At 45.4% G+C, this 16,477-nt stretch overlaps 1 protein-coding gene across 2 annotated transcripts in view; it reads right to left on the bottom strand.

Moving 5' to 3' along the window:
• The window catches only part of hipk2 (homeodomain interacting protein kinase 2), a 74,485-nt gene that overhangs the window by 16,193 nt on the left and 41,815 nt on the right, over window positions 1–16,477 (bottom strand). For both annotated transcript variants that reach the window (XM_078257634.1, XM_078257635.1), the window contains exons 3-6: window positions 5,845–5,968; window positions 5,043–5,162; window positions 3,529–3,615; window positions 5–189 (exon numbers count right to left, since the gene is read on the bottom strand). In XM_078257634.1, coding sequence (XP_078113760.1) covers window positions 5–189; window positions 3,529–3,615; window positions 5,043–5,162; window positions 5,845–5,968 — 516 coding nt within the window. The remainder of the gene's footprint in view (window positions 1–4; window positions 190–3,528; window positions 3,616–5,042; window positions 5,163–5,844; window positions 5,969–16,477) is intronic.

Genomic DNA, 16,477 nt, shown 5'->3' with positions numbered 1-16,477 from the left:
GTACTGTGTGCTGTGTGGGAAATCGAGGAGATGCGACATAGTGACAAAGGGGTGGTTGAGCGTTTCGATAGGGGTGATCCTCTTGTCTGCATCAATGGTCAGCATCTTGGTTAACAAGTCGATGAACTCCCTCCTGTCAGCCTTCTCTGCCAGCATGTCGCTCCCCTCCAGATCGGACGTCATGTTTACCTGGAGGCACGAAACAGACACACAAGCATCTTAGCATAATGACTGATTGAGTACTGAAGGACAGAGAACAATCTCGCCCACAACTTATTCCCATACAGAGGCCTATTAATACTCCCAAGGGCTCATACGTTAGGGTATCAGTGTGAGCGTCACAGAGTCCAGTGATAACCTTGCACCTTAGTGGCATTATAAACATTTGCACTGGTATTTATAGCGCCACTTTAAATATCTCCTGGCGCCTTCGCTGAGATTTTTATCTGTTCCTGAGATGTGAAAACAAACAAAAAACATGAACCCAATAAACGCTGCCATTGGCTAGTCGAAAAAAAAATACTTTCACAAAGGACACCATTTTATGAGAGCCTCTGAGAAAGCTGACATGAGACAACTTATCCTAAATATGTCCCGAGGCAATTCTGGAAACATCGTATCGCTTCATCTGTATTAAACATTGCGGCTTGAGTTGTGGATAAATACTGGGCAAAGCAGCCAATCTTTGCAGATATTTGCTGTAATGAAAAGCTTTGGATTTGTGAGGCAGGGTACTAATTCTAGAGACAGGGTTAGGGTTGTCATGTAGGGTGAGGAACAAAACAAAAGGGGACAAGTATGTGATATAGCTAGACCGAGCTTAAACGAATAAGCTGATTGTCAGGCAGTGCGAGGACAGAGACAGGTATGGTGGCAACAGACAGGCAGCCTTGTTTATTGTGACTGCCATGCAGAGGTAGCAGGCTTGTTTTTAATAAAGACGCAGCGCTTATCTGTAGGCCTGCTCCAGGGGCTATCAGATGTGCTGCCAGTCAACACCGCAAATCTGATCCAATTCTCTTTCTCTATGCAGGTTATTCAGGCTCTGTAACCATTCATCCCTGCTTGCCACCTCCACTGGCTGTGATAAAGGAATAATCTGCAGAATGAGGTGAGAAATAATCACATCGTCCTCTGCCAGTGGAAGAGATGACTTTGGGAAATGTACACAGTTTGGTTGCACATAGCATAGCTGGTGGGAGTTGGCTGAGGGATGCCACAATAATCAGACTGGATAAGAATCTCCCTATCGTCCATTTAATATAGGATATTAATTAAAACGGTATTTCCGTGCTTCATTTTTATTTCAATAACAACAAAAGGTAACGTTTGACATTTTGCTTGAATGAAAATTGAAATGGTCAAAAAACAAACAAAGATAAAGACGAGGGGCTTCAACTAACACGGTCAGCCTTGCGTGCCTTGAATGTCAACGGCTGTTTATGGAACCACATCTGTGCACTGACATGCCACTCTGGAGTAAGGGCAGGGATGGCAGATGTCGAGCAGTGAGACAGATCGGGCTACGCCTCAGGAGATGTGGAGCTAGGCATGCAGGATGCTGGCCTGTCTTCTGCACAGCACTACGACGTGTGCAGATTTCCCCATAAACTTTATTTCTCCGTGGGAAGAGTAGGAGAAGAAAGAAAAAGTGCATTTGTAAGTGTATGTAATAAAAGAAAGGTGAAGGCCATGCTGCTGCTTCTGCCGTGGCTTCACTTTTATCAACAGAGATATTGAAGGATTGCAGTTCAGAGTGAATCCATTTTTAGCAGGCCTTCCCTCTTTCTACATCAAGCCTCAAGCGGGGTCTTGCATTTGGTCTCTGATTTACTCAAATTAGATATACTTGTAACTAAAGCTTCCCCACATTTCCCACGGCTGAGATCATGAGTTCATTATCTCTTCCTGGCACCCAGTCTCTCTGTCTTTCAGGGCCTTCAGCTACATCATCCATTATACACGCAGAGACAGATGTCCACAATGCTGACTTGTTTGTACGGTCGCGATAGTGAGATGGGGAAAAAATAGGCAGTTTTCTTCCACATTAAGCTTGTGCAGCTCTGCTGTATCTCCTTTGTGTTTTTGCAGTAAGCCGAGTCTGGCTGCAGCAGTGAAAGGAAGATGGGACACAGAGCTTGAAGCGTAGGAGACAGAGATGACCCAGGGGATATCATACCAGTGCAGGTTGGTTTCATTAAACTCTGTGCTGCGTGTGTGTGTGTGTGCGCTAACTGTAAACTCAACAAGTCCAAGCAGCGATACTATCTTGTCCCAGCAGAAAGCATGTTACTCCAGACAGGCCTGACAACGGCCCTGGGCGCTACTGGACAACCATAATTGTCTCCATCACTTAAGTCACTGCTTGCACTGCGTAACGACACAGACAGTGTCCAGAAGCTGCTGCTGGTTGTGTAACTAGATGACCATATTCCAAAAGAAATAATTCACCTACTTAACTCTTATTTCTTGGCTCGTGATTGTCAAAGGAAGGATCGAGGTGCACGATGACAAGAGAGTACTGTCACAGATTCGAACGGCCCCCGGGAAAAAAACATTGTAATTTTTTTCCCGTCACTGGGGCCATATCTGCCAGCAGCACCAGTATTTGGCCAAGTGAGGGTGAACAAAACAACACTCACTACCATCTCCCTGTCAGGCACGTCTTATCAAAATGTCATGGCTACATGTGAACTTTCCCACCGTGGAGAGATTCATTTATCATAGAAGGAAGTGACATTAGATGTAGCTGTGTTCAGTGGCTGTGCTTTTCCATATAAAAGTCTGCTATATAAGTTACTTCCTGGGGTTATGTGAGATCTTCGAAACAAATGGATTCCCACAGGTGACATGCAGGGGCAGCCGGGAGAGGCAGCTGAGTCATGAAGACACAATATGGTGTGTGTGTCCCACTGAGCCGGTCTGAAAAACTGGTTCTGGATCTTCTGGAATGTGTGTGTGTGTGTGTGTGTGTGTGTGTGTGTGTGTGTGTGTGTGTTGAGAGAGGGGAAGAGAGAGTAAAACCTTTTGTGCCCTTGCCCTCAACATGCATACATGTATATAGACGTACAAAGTGAAGACATAGCCACAACACTCAATCCAGCTTAAATCAGAAAGAAAACTGTACATCGCCAGCCTCACCACATGTTCAGCTCAAATGTCTGTCTGTTACTTATTAGATGGCGGTTAAGCAATATGAAGAGTAGAGGCAGCGTTGAGGAGGGGTTTCAGTGAACAGCTGCTTTCATTTCACTTTGTAAAATTCTAAATAGAAGCAGCGCTACGCCGCATGTGGAGATCAGGCCTTGGCAGGATAAATATTTTAAAGGATTTCAAATATTTGATGGACAATTCTCGGGATGTGATAATTCAAACTGGGCCGGGACCTGACTAGACCCATCAATTGAAGCTTCAAATGCGAGACAGGTGGATGTAATTGAAGCAAAAGACACAGCAAAGGCAAAATAATATATCTATTGTCCGATTCATGGGAAAAGATTTATGCTATGTGTTACTAAAACAGCATACCTGCGCCATATCATCCAAGCAGTTGAAGATGTACTTGCGAGCCTCCTTGGACTTGATCCCTGTTTCACCCTCGTGGTCCTCTGGAGTCTGCGGGAGACAAGAAGCAGATGTTCCTCTCAAATCCCATCACACTTCCCCTCTGGAAACGCACTATTTACATTTGGCTCATTACAGCCTCTTGTTGTTGATGTGCAGCAGGTCTCGGCTTGCCCTCCGAGCAACCCTGGGGTAGCACACAAACGCTCATCTAACAGCCAAGGAAGACGGGGGAGACGGCATGTGGAGGCACACACACTATATCACTGAGACGATGCGCAGAATATAAACTGCACTGCACGCACACGTTTCACACCGGTGCACGGACACACATTTACGTAAACTGTATGAAAATGCACAGACAAGTATAAACACATGTGATCATTCTCTTTCAAAAGATTTGAAAAATTGCACAACATTAATCTGTGTTGACTATAGAAAACTCCTGAGTGAACATATAATATTTTTTAATTACAGTCAGCAAAGTGATGCAGCTGCTGTTGCGTGGAAACACATGGCAAGGTCAAATTAAAGCTGAGCAGTCACTCTTCAGAGTGGAAAAAAAAGTGGTCAGGGTGCCTTGACGTTTGATTTTCCACTTACCAAAGACAGTAGAAAACCAGGACGAGTTAAAGCAGTGGTGTCAAGAGCAAGCTGGGATTCTTCCCTACAATGCTGTTGTCAACTCCTATCATCAGGACCTCAGAAACCCCCTTATATAACAACAATATGTTTTAACAAAGGGCCTCCTAAACCCAATCGGTAATACCGTTTTTCAGAGAGAACTGAGTAATTCTTAAATTTGACAAAAAACATGAACGATTTGCTAAACCTTTACCTGACAGCTGCTAAAAAGCACATGGGCAGCTGACTCGAGAGCATGTACACTCTGTACTCTATGTTACTCTAAGTCTTCATTTGAAGGCCAATTATTATCATCCGTGTTGTCAGTGTGGTATGTTTCTGGCATTCATAAGTGCACAAATGCACTCGGCTCTTCGAAAAACAGGTCAATCCTAGGCCCAGGCGGAGCAGACACGATAAAAGCATCGCCGTTCCCTGCAGAAATAGATCAGTATTTGCAGTTCCATTTAGTCAAGAACTCAGTGAGTGACAAAAGTTCAACTTAAGGTAATGAGGGTAAAAAAAAAAAAAGAAAGGAGCGGACCTCCTTATTGAGTGGCCTACATGGAGGGACAGTGGGAATGGTTGGCGCAGACACCCTCTGAGCTGGATCCATCAGGCTGGGCTTCCATTTGCCAAATCCTCTCACACAGATCCATTTTGTTCTCATTACCCTCTGACTTTGTTTATAGCCTGGATCGCCAATGCATCACACAGTGTAGCCAGAGTTTTGGAGAATATTAATGCCAGATATTGCTGGCAAAAATATCACCTGCTCCTAGAAGGATGTTCTTGATGCTATCGGAAGGAATTTGTGTGTTTGTGTGCATGCATCTGTATCATTCCAGTCGTACCTTAAGTCTCCAGAGAGGATAGGTGGAGTCGGTGTCTCTGTTGAAGAACCTGGTGGTCTTTGTTCCCGCACTCAACAGATACTCTGCAGGCAGACCCTGAGTCTGTGAGATGTACCGGATCTGCAAGACAGAAGATGAATAATTTGCATTTGAGACTTGATTGAGCATGACACAAGTTGTAATACATCTGAGAACACGGTGAATCTTTCCCATGACAAAAAAAAAAAGGCTAAAACTTTCTTTCTCAAATGTTCTTTTTGGCAGATTGAAAACCTAGGCGACATTAACTACTCCAGACTTATCTGGCTGCACTATGCATAGCAACCAAACATGACCTCAGCTCAAGTCTGAGATTGATTTGAGACTTGTAAATGAAAGTTTTTTTTTCGGGCTTGTGAAAAATCAGGCAAGCTTGTTCAGTGATGGAGCACAACTTGCTCAAGGTTTTCCCACTGAGCCTCGTCTGACTGATGGAGAAGGGGGAACGTGGCAATGTCTTGCTCTGGAGCACAGGGGCTGCGCTAATTGGACAAGTGGCTCGGTGGCATCTGTTCAGATAAACAGGGAGGCTGCGCAAGAATCATCAGGGGCTGTCAGGGGGATTGGAGAAGCATCCCACCCTCCCAAACACACTCACAAGCGCACACTCACGGAGCTAGAACACACACAAATGAATACACATACAGGACATAACTGCAATAAACTAAGATTTATGTTTATGCTAGCGCCAGGACACACACAATTAGGAGTTGCGAAGAGGTCAGGAGACATGTTGGAGGTCCAAGCAACCATTATATGTTACCTGATCGTACTCTGAGGCTCCCGGGTAGAGGGGCCATCCCAGGAAGAGCTCGGCTATCACACAGCCCAGGGACCACATGTCTATGGCCTCGCAGAACGGCAGGCCCAGGATGATCTCCGGAGCCCTGAGGAAAAAGAAAACACACACTATGGTTAGAAATCAGACATCAAATGTATAAGACCATAAGGAGCAGAGCTGGTGCTGTAACGGGATTCGGCTGCGACTGACAAAGACTCACTCACTATTATAACTGTGACGTGACTACAATGCCATTTTCAATGTAAAGTCACATCTAGCGAAGGCATGGTGAGGAGCTTCTCTTCACACTTCCTATGAGCTCATGAAAAGCAGCCCAGTGTGATACGCACAGGTCAGAAGAGGAAATAATCTGCACTGCATATGTAGGAGTGAGCTGGAGACTGCCCACACATTTTAGCAACATTCCCGAAGTCAATGTAACATACACACACAAGTACACATTTTGTTTTTGCACGCAAACACACCTTTCCACAGACAGGACAAACATTTAATCAGTCAATTAATCTTCAATGTCTGAAGGCTGTTATGTTATCCTAACATTGATCACTCAGCGTAGCCTTGTAGGGTGTTCCTTCATATCACTTGTTTAGGCAGTTTCCAAGGTGCCACATTGCAGATTGTTGATTGATAAGCATGCAGGAACACCAATCACTGAGCCCCATCTCTGGTAGTCAGACACTGGGAATGTGTAATGGAAGAGGGGTATGTTAACAGAGTTTCACGGTCCATGGCCACAAAGCAATGTGGAAGTAATTATGCCATGAAAATAAAACCAACATAAATATTCTGTAGAGGATGCAACAAGCTTCATACGAGCTTTTAGCAGGCTGCATCTGAGTTAATAATGCCAGTGCTTAATTCCTAGATACTGGCTTTTCCCAGTCATACATACACACATATAGTACAGTGATACACTAAGAGACCATTTCAGTGGTAGAGGAGATAAATATCTATGATTTGATAAAAATGAAGAAATATTGCTTCAGTTATTTGAGCAGCCCTGCAGTCCAAAACAATTGCCAACTCTCATTCAACCTGCTTCATATCCTTTCAGAAAGACTAATACACTCTTTGTGAGCTCGCGTGTCTGATGGGGCTTAAAATAACCAAGAACACAGTGACCCTGCTCTCTAAAAATCCAAAGCACTTTCAAGAAGTTTTCTGGCTATCAGCACCATATTGGGGGCGTTTTTGGTTTAACATGTATGAAAGTTAGTCACCTTGCTCCAAAAACAATTTGCCAGCAGCTCTTGTCCTTTTTATTACTTCAAATCTAGACTGGACTACTGAAACCAAAATCCTTCTCTCTATCTATTAATAACATATTAACAGCATGACGCACAGATCACAGGATCTAAAGGCTGATCCTGGAAAGTTTCTCATACATGGCCGAGTTCATGCTGATTGTTGTGACCATGGTAACTAGGCTAGCACAGCCTACATGGGTTCTGGCAGGGTTTCGGTGCCAGCGAGAGAAACAAGGGGGGGCCTGGCCTTGGTCCCGCTGGAACTGTAGGTACCTGGGAAACAGAGAATGTGGAAAACAGCATGGGGGGGACGCTATAGGACTTTATATGCCTATTGGGGGGGGGTCTTCGAGGGCAGCTGGGGGGTTTGGAGGAGAATGAATGAACATGCCTCACATACTTAAAAGCTAATTTCCAACTGTAGCTCTCTGCCCTCTATTCACCGCTCGCTGACAAAAAGGGCACAGGCGATTCATTGTATACTCAGATGGGTCTAATATAGAAAGGCAGAAGACGTCACGAGGATAGACGATGACATACTGTGGAAGAGAATCAATAATCCGGAACAAGAGGAAGTTAGTTCAAGAGAGGCAGAGGCACAAATAAAGCAAATGAGGGGGAGCAGGGAAGAGCTGAATGAAGAGCTCCCACAGAAGGTGGTTATTGGGGTTTCGGTGGCAGCAGTGGAACAGACACCAAGACAACACTATAGCAACAGTATCTTAGGGCACCATTACACACCAATACAAAGACACCTGCAAACACAATGAGCCGAGACATCTATCAAGGGGCTGCCAAAGAGACATAAAGGAGTCTGCTAGGAGGCGATAGCGGAGGGAACAGCGATGTCTGCTGAAAGTAGGAAAGAGACGGACACCAGGACCGGGGTCAGCATGATCCTCCTTTAACAGCCTGTTAGAATGGCTGCAATTTCAATGTGGACATAAGGGAGAGGGAACAATAACAGCTGTACACACAGGTAGACCACTACACAGAGAAGTTAAAACTATCAGGAGTAGTCTTTCAGGAAGGTTGGTGTGCCTTTCACTTTCAGCAGATGTGGTTAATCCACAAGCACTTGTTCGTGAACACACTTAACCATCCTGTTACGCAGTATTGCTTGGAGTCTGGGTCAATTTTCTAGTCTTCAGGAATACAATACACAGCGGTTTGTGAAGATTATGTTCTATTTATACATTCAAATATCATTGTTTGTACTTTCACTCTTTGCTTATCACGCTGTCTACGCAGAAGTTAATAATAGAAACAGGCAGCACTCCATCATCATCACATATTGTGTTTTCTACCTCTGCAATATTTTTAACGAAATAATGAATACAATATACTACAGCAGCCCAGCAGTTCTGTGGCGCATTTCTCATCTACTGTAAATAGGATTAATTCCTACACAAAAAACACTAAACATGTAGGCATACCCTCTTATTTGTGTGAGTATGAGTTATCCAAAAAACTCATTTGGCTTTGAGAAACCCAAAATATGTATGAGCCATTGCGGGCTGCAAAAAGCAGAGGCTGTTCTCACAACACAAGGCTGTTTTAGACTCAGCTGCAAGGAAATTCTCTCCATCAAAACACACTGTGGAGATGAAAGCCACAGGAAACCCTTTCATCAGATGGTGCTCCAGATCACGGTGACTCCAGCGGACACATGCAGACCACAGGACCTTCTACTTTTCCTCTTTCTTTTTTTTACCAAGACACTGAACTGAGTCACTTCAAACACCAGTCACCATCATGGTATGTAATTCACACTAGCTCACAAACTGACAGCAAAGCTGACCCAGTGCCACATTTAATCTCAAAGAAGAAAGGTGGCTTTCATAACAGCCAACTTCAACAAGATGTACTTTCATTAGAGCAGAATCAGTGCAAGGTCTTCAGCTTTAGTACAATGTTTCTATGCATGTGCCACAACCACATGGACTTTGCCCTCGTGTGTGATGAAGAGATTTCATAGTGTTGATGTTATGCTTGGATCTATTACAGCCTGGACCTTCCTGGGTTATGCTCCAGTGCTCTACTTAGGCTGTTCTCATGGCTCCTCTGCCTCTCACAGAAAGCTCCTCCCGTTCAGCGAAAGTCCGAGAGAGAGAGAGCGAGCGAGAGAGAGAGAGAGAGAGAGAAAGAGATGGATAGAGAGAGATGGCAAATGAAGGGAGGAAGGAAGAGAGAGGGAGTAACATCGTTGCTCACGATATGAAACCACAAATGCAAATCTGCCCCTACCAATGCACCACTGCCATTGCATGCAAAGCGCCCCACAGCTGCTGCTGATGCAGGCCTTTCGCTGGCAATGATAAACAGCATACACATCTGTGCAGCTCACAAACCTTGCTCCTTTCCTGCCCCCCTTTCCTTTCTAAAGTAGCGGAGCACATTAGATTGGCAATTTATGCAGATGGGACCATTTCAGTTTTTGATGCCAAATACGATGCCATAGTTAATCTCTATTGTAAAAACTTTTCAAGACTTAACTAAAGAGGGGTTAAAAAACAAAATCCTATAGAAGAATAATGTCTTACTCTAAGCCTAAAAGAAATTACTGTTTTGTCTTTTTGTGGGTCAAAAACTGAACAAGACACGTCTACAGTCATGCTAGTGGCTCTTTGAGGCTATAGTTAGGCACAGCGGTTCTTTGAGTTGAATTTTCATTTGAAAGTATTTGGTTAAAAACAACTACTTAAAGTTTTTGACTTAATGATGATGAGATGACCCAAAAGTGAGATGAATATAAAGTTACTACAATTCAGAGGTGGACATGAATGTCTGTTCCAAATTTCTTGGCAATCCATCCAATAGTCACGGTAAGCCGCAAATAGAAACCTCATGGTGGCGCTAGAGGAAAATCAGGGGATCACATTGCTAACCATAGAGATCACATCACTAGCGTGGCTAAAAACTACATTCTTGCCACCTGGTTATCTTTGGAACCAAGATGCTTGGATACACCATCTGAGCGTGCTACATTCAGCTGACACTGCCAACTTATCACCATTTAAGCCGCACCCCACCTAGCTCATCTACAGTTGGCACGGCTACCACAGACAGTGTCTCTCAGGGGGTGGTGGTGAGATTCTCGCTGCAGACCCTTTATGTCAAACACAGTACAGACGGTGTATGTGCAAACCACCGGCTAGCCAGAGGCTTTCTCTGGAACTCAATGGGGACCCAACTGCATGAGAGGCCTCAGTGTTCGGGCTAGTGGCTCTGACAGCACTGGCCCTTGACAAAAGAGAGAGGGAGGGTGAGATGGAGAGAGAGGGAGAGAGTCTGCATGCTGACATCCTCCCAGCTGGCCTGGTCACTGATGAGCCCCACTCCCCTTGGGAGCCAGAGATGGCACGACACATGAATGGAGCCTTTCTTCTGCCACCCCAGCCCACCCCTATACCTCAGCCCCTTCACCCACCCACCCCCTTTGCCAGCGAAGCCAACCCCTACACCTCACCCAGCCTCACCATCCACCCCCTCCTCACAAGCCCTCTGCCAGCAAAAAAAAAACCTTCAAACCCCTCAAACTAGGGCGCCGAGGCCAGCCTAGCACTCCCTCCCCGCTTTCCTGTCCGCCCTCTGCTCTGTTGAACCGTGCCTGTGCTTGGTTGGCCTGCCAGCCCACACACACACACACACACACATGCAGATACAGTGTGCACGCGCGCGCACACACACACACACACACACACACACACACACACACACACACACACACACACACACACACACACACACACACACACACAGCTGACATCACAGGCTGTGTGCATGTCAGGATGTATCCATCAGGCTGACCTTCCCTTAGCTTGGCTCCAGACGGGAGACTGATAGATCCCTTGAACCCCGCAGCATTTACACACACACACACACACACACACACACACACGCACACACACACACACACACACGCACACACACGCACACACACACACACACACACACACACACACACACACACACACACACACACACACACACACACGCATACACACACACAATGTCAGCCAGTCTATGGTAATGCGTTTGATCTCTTTCCTCTCTGTTTCAAAGACTTCATCATTGCCCCTTATGCAACTATGTTTTATTCATAGGCAGGCAGTTATACGTAAAGAGCAACATGTATACTGGAGGTAAATAAGATGTTATACTGGGTATGTTGAGAGCACTGTTGTGATATAGTGCTGGTTGAGGAGAGAGATAGCTGTCCAGTGCTAAAAGGGAAAAGCACTTCATGAGAAAAGAGCCTGCCATTAACTATCCTCTCCTATCTCCTTCTCTTCTTTCCCTCTCCTCCCTTCTCTTTGCCTCTTCCTCTCTCTCCAGCCCCTGCTTTGCCCTTGCCTAATGTAAAAGGCTCGGGTTGATGCTGTGAATGACTCCCTTCCTCCCCCGGGGTACTCATCTACATAGTCATGCCATCAAAAGTTCCTCCACAGCCTCTTTGAAGACGCACCATAGAGAAACACTTTTCTAGATATATTGCATGGTGGTCGCTGACTGTGAAATCAATGTGCAGAGATATATCCCCTACTGTGCACCTGTGGCTCACACCAACCCAAGACACACACACACACACACACACACACACACACACACACACACACACACACACCACTCAACCGCTCCACCTGCTTTCATCAAATCAGAAATTGCTGCACAGCGCACAAGCCAGGCATAGCAGTACTGCACAGTTATGTAGGCAGAGAATGTAGATTGCATTTAAATTTAGAGACTGTGTGTTCCAGGTGGTTCAGGGGTGGAAAGGAGGAGGGGGATATCTGGACAAGGCAAACTTTTTCACAAAGTCCTTGAAAAATGTTGTCTCACTCCCTTAGCAGGGGCGACATTCCTGATGTTCAAGGTCCTGAAAACAGGCCTCCCTCACTCTCAGGAAAAGGCACAGCCAAAGCGCTGACGAGGCTGTCACTGTTTTACCTGTTACGGTAAAGTATTAGCATTCCATGCGACTCGAGCGATGCACTACAACGAGGCACATGAAGGCCTATGGAAGGAAAGAAGGAGAGACGAGGGAGGGGTCGACATCCAAAGAATTGTTCACTGGTACTGTTATGATAATGCAAAAAAGCCACAGATTGCTGCAACTCAAATGCATCATAGCAGACGTAAGTACGTAAGTATGTATGGGTGACAGCTGCGCGTGTGCTCGTGCTGATTCAACACAACCTGAAGTAGGGTTCAGCTCAGCAACCTCAGAAGAAGTAAACTGTAACTGAGAGCTAACATAGATAGAATTTGCAGGCTCAAAGGTTGTCCCTGTTCCCTCTCACAGTCTCACCAGCTCACATTTAACTGCTCCCTCCTTTATGAGGCATTTTATATATTGAAATATTCAGTGGGCAGAGGGCCAGCCCTGTCACATGGCACACATGGCACATGGAGCCCTGTCGTCAAAGTGTGGCACAGTCAATATTAGCGCAAGGGATATGCCACATTCTCTCACATGGCATCACCCTATGTCATTACACACAAGCTGTTTATCAAATGGGGCTGTGTTCATAGCAACGTTAGATAACATATCAGATTTACTGTTAGGTAACAGAACATCAAACACATATTGCATTGGCCTGGCAATACATTTGGTGTTATGGAAAATTTCTCCCCCCTTGGAGAAGCAGTGTAGTGACTCACCCTCTCTCATTTTGTAATCCCTCAGCTCGCAAAAGCTTCCATTACAACAACTCCAAAAACCATACAATGAGCGCAGCTAGGGCGCAGCTCAGTTGTTCGTTCGCGACGTCTATACAGCGCTTCATCGTTCCCGGTTGGTAATGACCTTTTTTCCTGTGGTTATTATTATTCTCCAGCATGCGGCTGTAAGTAATACATCTCATTTCCACCTGCAGCCAGCGGGCTGTCCCCAGCTCCCTGCAGTACCCTCTATACCCCCAACCCCCATCGCCTGGTGACGGGGTCAAAGGCACAGACCTCTTGCTCTGGGTAGAGGTGGAGGGAGAAATGACAGAAAGGAGATGAGGCAGGGAAAGACGGAGAGGTTAGGTTGGGCCCAACAATGGAAGATGCCCTCTCCATCAACAACCACCCACTCACCTACACACACAGACCCGTCTGCCTCTCTTGTCAAAGTGAATGATGGGTATCTGTCATACAGAGATGCTTTCTGCGCAAAAAGCCTGGAGAGAAGATGTAGTAGACGCAAAGAGAGGGCCTCAAGTCTCTCCAGCCCTATTAGGGTAGTAGACTGACAGCCAGACAGTATTAGGCCAGTCTACAAGCCACTGGCCAGACACTAACCCAACCCTCAGGCATGTGCAGCTCTGCTCCATGAAAATCAGACTTTTAGTGGAATCTCAAAATAATAACTTGAAAATGGGTAATTGATATCACATGACGGCAAAAAAACTATATATCACAAGACAAAAGATGGACACGTTTCTTGGAAAGTCACTGCTGGCCCTTCAGAATGATGCCATGGCACCCTCATTCTCTGTTTGTCTCTACTCCCCACTGTCAAAATGCCCAGAGGAAATATGGGTCACACAGTGAGCTGGCTACGAGTGGGTGAAGCCAAACTAAAGGCAGAAAATCAGACAGACGATAACACATTCTAACACGCAGTCACTCGGTCAACCAGGTTAACCAGCTGGCAAGCCTGTCAGCGTGGCTGAGACATTCACCAAAACAGACAGGAAAGCAGCATTGCGACACTGTGATGAGATTGTTTCTGCTGCTAACACCAAAGCCTTGATCACTAAAGCAGATTAGAGTGAACGAAGGATTCAGTGAGCGAGACTTAAACCTTTCGCCCGGCTCCAATCTGTCCAGCACAGTGCAAATCCCAGCAGGGCAGCCCAAAGCCCAGACCTAAACTGCAAAATAGACTTCATATCTATCGTAATATTTATATCACAGCCTTTCTAAACTGCTGGCCAAACCAATCACAATCTCATCTGCGTGTCTGTTTCCCTCTCTTGCGCTTTGTCTGTATTTTCCACTGTCTGGTTGACAGCATTATTGTCATTTTATTGTCGAGTTTTCTTCAGCAGTTGCTATAGTCCAATAGAGTCCAGAGCAAGAAATCTCAAGGCTCTGCATTGATACGTCCCATTCTGCTGATTTAGGTTGACTAAGACAGAGATCAAGTGATGGAGGGAGAGAAAGAGGGGGCACAATCAATGTGGTCGGCTGGCGGAGCCGTACATACTGGATTTGTGGTTAAAAAAATAATCCATTTAAAATGCGGCGCCTGAGAACATATAGCTAGGAGCCACGGGGGCGCTGTCCTACCGTTGTAATGACATACATCTCCCTGCCATTCAATACAAGCAAACGCACACAAAACACGTGCACACACATAGTTTCAATCACAAATGCTGCTCTGGTTGACTAGTTCCTTATTTCTGGGGCAAGTGAAAGAGCACATGGGGGAGACGGGGGGGGAGTGGGGACACCCTGGACATACAGTACATTTCACTACCTCCACCCATCCCCCCTCCACCCCTCCCTGTCTCTATCACTATCCCTTGTATGACTACCGTCTTCCTTCCTCCCACCCAGTAGGGCAGTAATACCATCTCCTGCCTAATCAAATTCTGCTGTGTGTGACATGAATTCTTGGTGCCCATGCTGCGCTGCCTCACGACAAGCTACAGGGCTGCAGAGAGCTGTAACTAAACCTCACACAGGTCCTATAGAGCAGCTCCCCATCTCTCCAAAATTTAACACGGGAGCGTCCTCCTGGATATGATTCCCCAGCCTTACTCCTACATTCTATCTGCCTGTTTCTCTGCTTGTCTCAGTGTCTGCTTTCTGTCTGTCTATCTGCCTGCCTGTCTATGTACAGTGCTGCCCCCCACCCCCGCTTTGTCGCAATTAACATCATACACGCATAACAGCGATCTCATAAGTATACAAGAAAATACAACGATCCCTAAACACGCCCTCCAGAGTGTCCTTCAGGAAAGGTGAAGCCTCTACTGATCACGAGTCTTCTCAGCCCTCCTTAGACTCGTGTCCCTCTATCTTTCCCAGCATGCCGCCTGCCCGCTGTGCCTTCAGACACTCTTAACGCCGTTTGTCACGCTGCATTCTTTCCTGACAAGAATTAGAATCGTACATCACGTAGAAAAACAACAGCAGGATTATTAAGGCTTTAGGGAGGAATTTGGAAGAATAGGCCATCCCCTCATAGCATCATCAGAAGACTTCCTGCTAAGACAAACGAAGACAGATAGTGTTGTGTGTGGTGTGTTTTGGACACCACACACAACACTATCTGTCTTCGTTTGAGTCTGTCTTCGCTTGAGTCTTGAGTTGAGTCTTCGAGCAGCAGTTTCTCATGTCAGGATCAGTCTTGGAAGAGACAAAGACATGTCATGAAGGGGACAGGTGTGTGCTTTTGTGCTTTCTTTCTCACATTAATACACATGGCTTGGGCTGAGAAACTACTACTGGTAATTAAATGTTTTCGCACACACATTCATGGCTATGCATAGATTTATAAAACAGTCAGATGTTTCTCATGTTAGTTCAAAATAAGCCACACTCTATTTCCGTTAAGAAACAGAAAATACAAAACTAAAAGCAAATCTCTATCTGAGCCACAGGCGCACACTATATAATTTGGCTTTTTTTGGTAATACATATTTAATTTGTGTTGCCACTGCATTGGGGAATGCAGCGTCAACTCCTTTCTTAGCGCAGGCAATAATAATAAGAGATGTCTTCAAAAACAATCAGTCACAAAGACAGGTAATTAATTTGACCAAGCAACAGTGCCCTGCAGTCATTTGTAAGAGTAGTCACAGTTATTCACCTCTCAATGACAATACCCATGTATTGTTTTTCCTTCCCTCTGTCATATAGAGAGTGATAATTTTCTCCCGTCCCCTATACGGTCTACCATGACAAACAATGAAGGCATGCTCAGCTTTTAAAATGCCATTGTCTATTGAGGGAAAACAATTACTGTACAGCAACAATCAATATGGCATTATCCTTTTCATGTAGCCATACTTGAAGATTCAATTATTATGGACAAAATGGCATTCTTATTTCTGCTGTCGTGGCCTCACTCAAAGAGAAAAGTAATTTGACTTGTATCTATTCTGGCTATCACATGCGCTAGGTCCACCATATACGCACATGGGGGGAGCGGGGGTGGAATTAAATACATTTATGTGTCTGATTAAGACATCAATGTATTTTCTTAGTTAGGCTTTGACTTGTAAGGATCAATGTGGTGGACTTACCAAGAGGGGGATATCAGTGAGTGATTGTAAAGACAAGTGACAGTGAGGGTTGATATCCCAGAGGATGTACATATTACCTCAGATCAACTGGTTAACCCTGGA

The sequence above is a fragment of the Sander vitreus genome, chromosome 8, assembly GCF_031162955.1.
Source record: "Sander vitreus isolate 19-12246 chromosome 8, sanVit1, whole genome shotgun sequence".
In the NCBI taxonomy this organism is placed as follows: domain Eukaryota; kingdom Metazoa; phylum Chordata; class Actinopteri; order Perciformes; family Percidae; genus Sander; species Sander vitreus.
This window is presented reverse-complemented; position numbering and strand designations above follow the sequence as displayed.